This window comes from Dipteris shenzhenensis, chromosome 30 (assembly GCF_047967505.1).
Source record: "Dipteris shenzhenensis isolate YYH24624 ecotype China chromosome 30, Dip_SZ_1.0, whole genome shotgun sequence".
NCBI classification, from domain to species: Eukaryota; Viridiplantae; Streptophyta; class Polypodiopsida; order Gleicheniales; family Dipteridaceae; genus Dipteris; species Dipteris shenzhenensis.
The window spans coordinates 46,118,881-46,130,834 of NC_141625.1; the positions used below are offsets into that span (position 1 = coordinate 46,118,881).

Here is an 11,954-nt window from a genome sequence, read left to right on the forward strand (position 1 = left end):
GAAAAGTCTCTATGGTGTAAACCAAGCACCCAAAAATTTGGTACAACAGAATTGACAAGTAATTTGCTGATCTGGGATACATGAAGTCCAATGTAGATCATACTCTCTACTACAAAGTTCAAGGGGAAGACATTACTATTGCACTTTTGTACGTAGATGATTTGATTGTGACTGAAGCAAGGATAGCTACATGAAAGCTAAAACAAGACATATCTGCTGCAAGGTTTGACATGAAAGATCTTGGACTGATGCACTATTGTCTTCGTATTGAGTTCTAGAGAGATTCAGATAGCACCTTCATGAGTCAGCTCAAGTATTTTGACAGTGTCTTGAAGATTCTCTTTATAAGTCCAAGCTAATCTGTCTTGGAACCTAATTGACTTGAGCTACATGTCATGAGCACTCTCTTCATCATGTCTCCACATAGGTTCCATCCACCTTAGAGTGCTCCTTAGATTGTGAGGCTCACATGTTTTGTCATGGTATCAGAGCATAGGTTTAGCTCTCCTAGTTTAGCTCATTAGTATCTCATTAGGATTCCTCCCATTCCTAGATTAGTTGTAGGCATGTCTTAGGAGCTCATGTTTTTCTCCTAGGTTAGTTTTAGGTTTTATATTGAGAGAATTCCGTGCATTGAATGAAAATTCCCTCCTTTTTAGAGAGTTTCAAAGAGCCCTTGAGAGTTCTTCTTGTTATGAGAAAAAGTTCTTCATTCTCTTGAGAGACTGTGAAGAGATCTTGTTGAAGGGGATTGTGGTTCTCAGGTGTCCATTCTTTTACGCTGTTTGTTGCTCGTCTGTCTTTGGGAGGAGCGGCTTAATATATCATTCAATCCTCCTATCCAATGGCTTGACCTACAATAGCCTCTACGTGTGACCTACAACAACGAATGTCATCAACCTGTCTTAGAGGAGCTTCCAATAGCTCTTTACCTCTACGACAGTCAGTGCAGCAAAGCTGCCATTCTGAAGAAGAAATCCTTGAGAAGGAACTGCCACTTTTGCTTGCCTAGAGTTAACAAGATGACACCCCCCCGAAATCGCCAGGACTGTCAAAAACAAAATTCAAATCTTTAGGATAGCTTTTCGTGACGGTCGTGATTTCCATTGTGAGGGGCTTTGATTCACCACTTGCTTGGCCATCATGAGAAGCTCCATTTGCAAGGCTCCAAAGCTTCAGCCGTGCCAACCGGCTCCAACAAAATGCACCCGCATCGGCCATCAACAAGCAAAGCTCCAAGATGGATAGCCTCCACGAAGCGACAAACAACCATCCCAGCGAATGACCTTCTGCCACGGGAAGGAATAGCAGCAGCTCATGCTTTGCTCAGTCTTCAAGCCTACGACCTGCTCCAACAGTGCCCAAGTGCTCCTAGATCCTGCAACGAGCCAACACTACAAGCCCACAACCTAGGCGACTGGAAGGAGGTAGCTCCAACAGAAGGCCATTGACATCAACAGCCACTTATGTGATTGCAGCAAACACCTTCAACACGCGATGCTCCAAACAATCTCTTAGCACATCGACCGAGCCTCCAATGTGAGCCCAATGTGCCCACGACCTTCAACAGTGCTTCCCACAAGCTCCATGCATAGCTGACCTGAACTACCTGGAAGCTCCAAAGGCACATAGTAGAAGCACCGCCTTCTTCAACGAACTTCCAATGACGCAGCTATTACGACGAACTTCATTCGCAATGCTCCACTATCTTCTTCTCCAAGGTCTCACAGAAAAATGACACGTGGCAAATAAGGTGGTAACCTTTAAGTGTGGTTAAGTTAACTATTTGGGTCAGTTGAACCTTGGTACAATCTGAGTAACTGTAGGTTAACTAAACTGGGGTAATAGGACACCACAGTCCCACCTAAGCACATAGCCCTTACTAAGCACAGTATGGAATTCAGCATGTGAATCCCTGTGCCACATCATCAAAGGCCCTCTTCTTCACAAAAACTTCGACAAGGCGTAACTTCCAATCCAGGAAGAATTTGGACACACTCCAAAAAGGAAAAGTGATCGCCTTTTCGAGCTCTACGCGCTATCAGATCAAAATCACTGTATGCAATTAGACACTACCATTGAAGCAAAACGAAGCTCATGGTAAGACCTTTGCAACAAATGGAAAAGCAAAGCATGAATGCACATAAGTATGCCAAAAGCACAAGTGCATGAGATGACCATAGCACAAAGCATGGCATCCACACATAAAGCATCAAGGCACATGGAAGAACAAAGCATCATGCATGAAGCTAGACAAGGAAGAAGATTGCAGATTGAAAAACCAGCAGGTCAGCTACATAGCATCGTCATCAAGCCATGAGCCAAAAGGTGACATCAATGGAATGTATTGAGAAACAAAAACCTTGCCAACCTTGCCTATATTTTGTAAATCAAGCCTGACCACCTGAGAGTAGCCATGTAGGCACCCAGGGGAGGTATTCTATTTTGGGACTAGTGGTACGTGTATCTATCTTGATGCAGTACTTTCCCTTAAAGCTAATTCAAAATTCGCTTTACTTGGTGATGTGGCTAAGCTCCCATTTACTTTGACAGCATGTTGGCCCCTTCTTAGGGCCGTGGTTTTGGTTTCAATCCGGTCTATCTGGAATAGGTTGGTGTTCTAAAACAATTTATCTTGGGATGCTTGCTCTACTGCATTGCTTGATGAGATCAAAGTTTCCTTGGTAGATCTTGGTGCTATGGTGCAGCAGAAGGATTCTTTGGGTGCATATGATTGTGGAGATCTTATACATTAATCACATGTGTGTCAAATTTTTTTGGTGAAAGAACTTTCAAACAAATATATCAAAAATCTATGAACGTTAGAGTGAGTATGTTTGGGGGAAAGTTAATGCTATTTCTTGAATCATCGAAGGGACATAAATCTAGATTAAGCTAACTAGCCTATGTTACCTATCCCTCCCTACCTTCTCAGTCTTGCCTCACCGTCAGCCTCTTTGACCCCTCCATCCTTCATGCCACAGCTTCCCTTTGTCCTCTACTCCATTCTTCTCGCCTCTCCATGGCTGCTCACTCTGCCCCCACATCGTGGCACCTATGCTTCTCACCTCTCGCTCTCCTAACAACACCCTTGCCTCTTCTCATTCCTCGCACTTGTCTTCCTACTCACCTTTGCATCCCTTCCTTTGCTATCATCGACACTCAACAATATACCTTATCACCTTTGTCTCCCTCTCTCTCCTAGTAGCCACCCCCTCTACCTTTCTCTCTCTTAATGATGCCTCCTACCTTCCTCTCCCTCACCTTCTCTCCCTCTGTTAGTCTCCCAGCCTCCCCCTTGTCTTGACACAATAAATTAAAAATGAAGGTCATCATGTCTCCACATAGGTTCCATCCACCTTAGAGTGATACTTTTGGATGCCTGCGAGAATATGGGCATGCAAGTGACTTACTGGAAATGCCAAAGCTGCACACGAGATGCCCAGCGGAGCAGATACATTGTGCGGTTGATGCCACAGTACTCTCGGCAGTTGCTTAAAACAAACCACCTCCACACGCAACTGCTAAGCATCATAGATATATCCATTTCAATTACCACGACTGCAAATGCGATTGCTCGTGGCACACTCGATCGAAGGTCACTTCTAGACAATCCTCTGATATCTTGGCAAAACGTCCCACTAAGCTCGGCTCAAGAAATCGTGACGAACGAGCTATCAGGTGTGCTCGCATACAACATCGAGAACAATCCAATATTGCGCAAGTACAATTCTTTAGTAGAGCGTGCGGACATCAAGATGGGTATGTGCATCTTGAGTCCTCAAACCATTGCAGGTATCTTGGAACTACACGATGAGACAGCTCCCTTCGAGTTAATGTCAATAGCGGAATCTCAGCCTAAGCTCCTGCTTTTGCAAAACATGGTGGACCTCGCGAACCGTCGCGCCTTTGATGCAAGGGACAAGCATGAGTTTGCCTCCATACAGCTACGGGGTACTGAAATGCTTTCAGAGAGGGTCGCTTCATTCCACGTCGACGGAGTAGCAGCAGCTGGCAGTGCGTGCGTTGACATAACCATGGAGTCAGCAGTGTTTCCTTTTTGTTCCCTTTTGGACGGGGCTACTATGATGGCTGCATACAGTTCAGCAACTATGTGAAAATGAGAATATGCACCTTATTCTCTATCTACACGCTCTACAGGCTGTACTTGTTGATCATGTTCCAGTTAAAACAAGCAGTGATGATTGCCAATTCAAGCAACTCTACATGCTTGCAACGAGACATCGACCAATATAGGAAAGCCAACCCTGCCACGACCGATGAAGACGCAATGAGACACGTGCTTCGCTACAGCATGCCATCAACAATGCCAGGGTCCCCATCATGGCATCGACGGCAACTGAAGGACCTCATAACGATGGTCGATGCTTGGGGCCTCCCAGATTTCTTTCTGACATTCACTGCAGACGAGGTCACCGATACACGGTGGCAAGAAATTAATGTGATCGAGAGCATCACAACACATTATAATGCGCAATTCACTTGGAAGGACTGTCCTGTTGAATGCGTGGCACTTTTCCACGCACGCTTCCACATGTTCATGCGCAAGCATTTGCTTTCATCTGACAGTCTGCTTGGCCGAATACAACACCATGTCGTTCGTTATGAGATACAAAACAGGGGCTCCCTACATGCCCATGTCATATTGTGGGTCCACCATGATGACCGTCAGCGAATTGCAAATGAGATTGCGGCTTACGTCCCCAGCGACGAGGCCCTGGATCCTCGAAACACAAGGCTGCAAGAACTAGTTCTCAGGAAGCAGTTGCACGTATGCAGGAAAGTGTGCTACGTCAGACCGTCACACCACAGTTGCAAGCACGGCTTCCCTTTCGCAACACAGCCAGAATATGAACCCATCCTCGACCCTCTGACGCAATGTTGGTTGTATTACCGGCCGGGACATGAGCACCGAAACGTCGTCCCTTACCACCCTTCCGTGTTACTATTGTGGGGTGCACACATGAACATACAGCGGGTGACAAACTCTTCAATCTCTCACTACCTCCTCAAGTACGCGATGAAATTTGAACCAATGGGCAAACTGAACATCCGTTCAGAAGACGCCTCGCGTTTGGGGTTGCAACATCTCGACGAAGTAGCTGACTGACCACACGGACCAGTTGATCAATATGATATTGCAAAAGGTTGCGATCATCCGAGACTGCCCGATGGAAGTGCCTAACATCAACCAGCAAACCGTCGAAGGGCCAACACGCACGAGGATGTTGGAAAAAATGGCTGAGTTTCGCACCGTCGCCAATGCCGCATTGACAGTAGAACAACAAAGAGTCTTCGAAAGCCTAGCTTCAACAAGCTCGGGGTTGCATGTTGTCTGTGGAACACCAGGTAGCGGCAAAAGCTTCTTGATACGGTACTATGTTTCGCATCTGGTAGCGCAAAACAAAACGGCAATACTCTGTGCATCAACAGGGGCGGCTGCGACGCGGCTGAGCGGGATTGCAACCACTGTACACTACTAATTCAAGATCCCTGTGCACAGCAGTCAGTACCCACTGAACATCCATGAGACGGATGAGCGACACCTCGCAATCAAGGAAGCCAACGCGATCATCATTGACGAGATGTCCATGCTAATAAGGATAACTTTCGATCTCGTGGTAAGACAAATCGTCAATGTGACTAATGGCACATTGCATGAGCCATTCAGACACAAAATGCTCATAATTTTTGGTGACCTGGCGCAATTACCGCCAGTCTGCAAACACCGCGAGGATCTCTGCGAGCCGTGCCATATCACGTCCTCCGTGCATTGGGCTCAAGCAAAAATGTACCACATGCAATTCTCGGTGCGACATGCACGAGACATGCCGTTCCTGGCATTCTTGCATACCATAAGACTCAAGACGCCCACAACTGACGAGATTTCCGATTGTTTGGGGCAGTGCATTGTCGACAAGGAAGGTGCATGCCACTTCATCGATGCCGAAACAACCATCATTTGCACGCACAGAGTCGATGTCGCTACCTTCAACGATGAGCTTATGGAGAAATTCAACACTCCCGAGATGATTGTGCGTGTTCAAATACACAGTAATGCCGCGAGCGAACCAGCTCTCAAAGAATGGTTGGAGGACAAAAACTTCAACGAGATAGGAAAAATTTGCATGGGGGCGAAGGCAATGATAACGGAAAACATCGACCTCGCAATAGGTGCCGCAAATGGAGCAATGTGCAAAATCAAGAGCATCAATGCAACTAGCAGGGGAGAAATCAACGGTATCACTGTCGTCATGGACACAACGGCGGCCGTGCTCACATTACGACGCTCGAAGCATCAGCGAAAGGCAATAAATGGAAAATGGTTCCACAAGTCCACATTTCCACTAACCCTAGCATACGCTATCACGGGACACAAATCCCAAGGCGCAACCATATCCAACAAAGCGCTGCTCATATTCCGAGGAGTGTTTGCCCCTGGCCTAGCATACGTGATGTTGTCCAGAGTGACTGAGAGAATGAGGCTGTGCATACTACATTGCCCACATCCAGACATATTCAGACCAATTCCATGAGAGTTCTCACAGCCGACAACACAACAACGTGCATAAAGGTATTCACTACCAGAGATTGAACAAGGCAGAGACAAGTCATGAATATGTTACGTCAAACATGCGTGCAAGAAAAATGGTTTTAATATCTTGTCTGTTGTCGAGAACAGGTGCAGAGAATCATAAAGCTCGGAACATTGCAGCATAAGACATGGACGCAGACAAGGTAAATTCCACCAGCATGAAAGAATCTTTTTTTCTTGAAGATTTAAAAAGACGGCTCATTTGAAAAGACGGTGTAATAAGTCGTGCCTGCAAGCAGCTATTTGAGCTATACAAAAGCAACGCGAAGGCAACAAAACCTCCACCAGCAAAGAGGAGGTTCTTCCTAACCACAAAGCAATTCCGGCTAGCAAACAATGCAGGAGAATGTCCGGGAGCTTACATCAACGGCTTCAACACGTATGCGAAACTACGCGACTTCATTGACAACTGCAATAGGCGTTTGCCAGCTAAAAGACAGCCGGGAGGCTTGAGATTCGCAAATGGTACGTAATGCTTCCGAAAATTAAAAAAAACCGCAATAATTGAGAAAAGGAATTAACGAGTTACAAGAACAACAAACTCATCATGGATTGCACTTCTCCTGCAGGACTCCTCAAAGAGATCCTTGTTGAGCTTGACATTGAGTTCGATGAGACCGATAGGACGATGGAAAGTTTGGAGGGGCAGAAGCTACTAGACACGAAGACGAAAGGGATCACAGCGTATGCGTGCGAGCTGCTGCATTACGGGTACAACGTATCCTTGGAGTTGTTGAGAGACATGACGCGCGATCAAGGAACAGCTATACTCGAACAATTCATGGAACAATTTGGAGGGACGCACGACGCGATGCACCCGGTGACGACAATGGAGAAGCTTACGTATATTTTCGACAGGGACTTATACGAGGAGCGCTTCGGTATTGGAAACGATCCTTTCACGCCAACAGAGAAAAACCAGGGCAAGTAAATAAATGCATTCTATTATGGACGTCAAATGAAAAAAAAAAGACTGAAAACCTCGATGACTAACGTAATTGTCAATGTTTACGTAGGTACGACATTGAAAGACGCGAGCCTCGAGATGAAGGAGGAGCCTCCACTGAAGCGCCCGCGCAAGGGAATCGCGCAAGCCTCGTCGTCTACTGCATCACGTGCAAGCCCAACAACAGAAAATACATAGGGAGCACGACGGACCTGCCGCGGAGGATCAAACAGCACAATAAAAAACCACCGGCGAAAATGAAAGAGGACTTGCAGCGTTACAAGCCCTTCAAAGAAAATTTCGAAATCAAAGTTTTGGAAACAACAGACACTGTAGACAAAGCACGAACTTTAGAGCAGTACTACATAAGGAGCCACAACACAGTAGGTCCATTAGGTTACAACACGCTCGAGGGCCATCCGGCTAGAGCGCGGAAGTACTATTTCCTAAAGCGTAGGAACATCATTTGACCCAAAAAATAAACATTTGTGCCTTCGAAAAAAGGCATACAATGAAGTTGCAAATGGTGCTGGAACTTTTGTCGTACATGCAATGCAGCTTTGCGTTTGGATTATTCCTGTCATAGTTGCATGCTTCTGTCTCAATTTGGTTTTGATTTATTATTTATACATTTCTGAAATACATCTCCCCATCGTTCGCTTGAAGTGGAATGATAATAGATTTGCTTACAGTGCAAAGAATAGGAATTTGTCTTCCTCCGAAAAAAAGAAAAACTACGTTTTACTGTCGACATGAACAACATCAAGTGCAAGCAGGACTGGATGATAACGAAATCTCTACAAAAGGTTGCATGCAATTGAACATCAATCTTCTGCATCATTTCTGACAACGTGACTCATGTGAACCTCAACAAGATAGCAAAAGAGAGAAGTATTCATCAAGAGCCCAGCTAGCCAAGCAATCTAGTTTTAATGATGACAAGAATCTCTAATTAGTGATCATGAAGTCCATTCTATGACCTTATGACCTTATGATCATAACGGCTTCTTCTTTACAATGACTTTGAAACCTGGCAAAATTTCTATGATGGCAATTATTTCTAATAAGTACGAGTTGGCTTGTCGAAGTGGTGGGAAGATGGGTGCAAGGGAATCATGATGGCGTGCACATGGAATATGTTAGTGGGGGCAGCACAACAACACGAATCACAAATAGAATAAGAAGGCGGCATATGCTAGACCAGGAAAAGAGAAAAATGAGTGCAAAAGGTTAGGCACTAAAATGGTCGAAGAAATAACTATAGGAGCACTGGCACTGAACGTGAGAGAAAGAAGAAAAGTTTATTAAAAGTCTTGGAAAGGCAGATCAAGCAAGGAGGGTCGATGAGAGTGATAGAAAGACTGCTGAAAGACTGAAGGATCTGTAAGAAGCTGATAGAAAGAATGAGGTGAAAGGGTGGAGCCTGAAAGAAAAGCTGATAGAATGAGGTGAAAGACCGAAGGATCTATGAAACCTGCTGATGGAATGAGGTGAAAGGGAAGAAGCTGATAGACCGAAGGATCTAAAGACCCAAAAAATCTATGAGAGACTCTGAAAGAAGCTGATACAATGAGCTGAAAGGGTGGAGCTCAAAGACCCAGATGGAAATGGAGTTGGAGATAGATCTCCTGCTCCTCCTTCCTCCATGATGGTCTCCTTCGAGTGTTGCTCCCAGCTCGACTCCATGGATTCCGCCGTCGCCGTGAGACGGTCTAACAGCAAGAAGGGACCCAAAACCGGGCTCCGCCGGTTGATGAAGGCCTGCTGGACTCATCCCCCCTCCGAACGCGAGGAATTGGAAGAACCTGAAGCGTCTCCGCTCGCATCTGTGCCGGAAGATGTTCTGGTAGAATGCCTCGCCCGCCTTCCGCGCGAATCTCTCCACAGCTCCATGATGGTCTGCCACAAGTGGCGCACTCTTCTGAAATCGCCAGAGTATTATGATCAGAGACGGAAAATTGGAAATTTGGAGAGCTTGTTGTTCGTCTTTGGGGGCTCGGGTAGCGGGCTTGCATCAGCCGTGTACTGCAAGAGTACGGGCGGGTGGAGGGCCGGTTCGCTCTTCTCACCACGGGCCATCGTGGGCAATGAATGGCTTGCTGATTACCATAGCGGCGAGCAGGCTCAATCCCTGTTGCATGCACAGCCTGCTGTACTCAAGCACCGGATATTCATTCTTGGAGCTGTCCCTAGCCAGAACTCGAAGTCTTTTGTTCAGGACTGCACCATTATTTATGATGCATGGACTAGATCTCTCACGCGCAAGGCACCCATGCTTTGCCCTCGTAAAAAATTTGCGTGCTGTGTCATTGGGAATAGAATCTTTGTTGCCGGTGGAGCAAACCGGAGAGATCCAAGCAGGGACGCCATAACAGATGCCGAAGAATACAATCCTGAACAGGATGAGTGGAGGCCGATAGCCAGCATGCCGCGCAAAAGGTACGGTTGTTTAGGGGTTGCTGTGGATGACATTTTCTATGTTGTTGGTGGATTGAAGTCCAGCAGTGTAATTGGAATGTGTATGCAACCTTACACATATATTAGTTCCATGGACTCATTTGATCCCAAGACAAACACCTGGCAGAAGACAAAAGCGCTCCCCATGGGAGGCTGCGTTATTGCTTGCACTGTGGTTGGATCTTGTATCTACATGCTCTCGAGCCATGCAGTCGAACTTTCGTTTTGGAAATATGACACCCACAACGATTCGTGGAGTAGGATAAAACCGCCACCTATTCCATCCCCCTTACGTATGGACAACCGTTTGAAGTTCTCTTGTGTCACATCGGGAACTTCAGTTTACATAATCCAGGTTGGGGGCTCTATAGATGATCTCCTGCGACGTAGTGGGAGGCGTGCTCGAGGCCTGAAGGAAGGATTCGTGCTCATTTATGATACGTTTTTGCAGGAGTGGTCTAGGGGTCCAGACTTACCCTGCATAAAGAACGGGGCTGCTTGTGCTGTAGTCCAGTGTTAGTTGTGGGATGTTTCATTAATTTTTGCCCTCTTTTTGGATTCTTCCAGGGCTCCTAACTCAGGCAAGGGAGTATCTATTTACATTGGGGGAAGAACCCTTATTGTCAGGGTACTCTGTACACTCGCATGAGTTTCTGCATGAGGAAGTACCTGCAGTGTATTGATTTCGTAGGAGCATTAGCATACCGTTCTCCACTAACATATATCATCAGCAACTACATTTACATGGTGTATGTTGTGCAGTCGCCTTCTCAACAAAGACATCATTTGTCATTTTCTGCAGAGTGTGGTTACTAATTCGTCAATTTAAAAAGCTGCTCTTTACATGCTAGCAATTCTCCATGGTAGTGCATGCACTATGATTGGAAGTTTTGAGGCAGATTGATTGATCCTGACGATGTTCAAGGTCGTTTTGAATCTTGGTCATGGAATTTCAGATTTATCCGGACAAACCTTTTCAGATTATGTGTCCAATTGGATCTCTTGATGGTTACAGAAAGATCATTCTCTCAGCATACCTGATACTAACGGATCTGCTTTAGTCCTTCCAATAAAAAATAGAAAACACGGTATAACTTTCTTTTTCTGAGCAATATGATTTGGTCTTCTTTCAAAGGAATTTAAAACGGGACTGCACTGTCTCTAAAAAGCCTCAAGTGGGTTTGAAGATTCATCAAAATGCCCAATTCGCTCTATCCTTTTTCTATGTGGGTCGACAACCAAGCAAGTGCACATTCCATTCTATGGAATGGGAATTTTAATTGAATACGAGGGTGGAGTATCCCTTTTCCTTCTGCCTGGAAGTTCTCAAGGAAATTTGATGCTGCAGCCAACGCTTGTTTCCTTTGTAAGCTGTGGGGTAAAGTTGGGGCTTTCAAGGTGAGTGTTACTCCTTTGAAATGTTCTAGCCATGATTGCTAAAATAGCTTTGCTGACAAGTAATTTGAAGTAAGCGGGAGATCACCTGTACTACTACTACAGGCTGTAGGTGAAATTGCAAGCTTGTTTGGTGATCTGGCAAAGTCTGTCTTTGCCTATGCTAGGACGACGAGGTGTATTTGTGTGCAATACGACCTAATAGGTGTACAAAAGTATATTTCCTCTCTTTTTTTGAAAGGTTTGTTCCTCTCTCTCTCTCTCTCTCGCTCTCTCTCGCTTGCACACGTGCACACATACACCCCAGCTTGTGGCTATACAAATGTGCACTTCCTGCTATAACAAAGAGAACATGATACAATATATACAGAACCCTAATATTGGCTGCCTTATGTCCATGAGGACTATTCACACTTAAAAGTTTTGTCCCTTATAGAGTTCTTCACATTCAAACAAACAACCTACCCCATGTCTACAGTTATAGTAGCAAGTCTCTGCTATGCGTGATGGAGTTTATGGTCTTCAACCTTGTGAGCGAAT

At 45.6% G+C, this 11,954-nt stretch overlaps 1 protein-coding gene across 1 annotated transcript; it reads left to right on the forward strand.

The window, feature by feature from the left end:
• Nucleotides 1-8,810: 8,810 nt before the first annotated feature.
• Nucleotides 8,811-11,068, forward strand: LOC147882219 (F-box/kelch-repeat protein At5g26960-like). The gene has a single exon (XM_087402131.1). The coding sequence runs from the start codon at nucleotides 9,208-9,210 to the stop codon at nucleotides 10,537-10,539; it is 1,332 nt and encodes a 443-aa protein (XP_087258257.1). The 5' UTR covers nucleotides 8,811-9,207; the 3' UTR covers nucleotides 10,540-11,068.
• The last annotated feature ends 886 nt before the right edge of the window (nucleotides 11,069-11,954 follow it).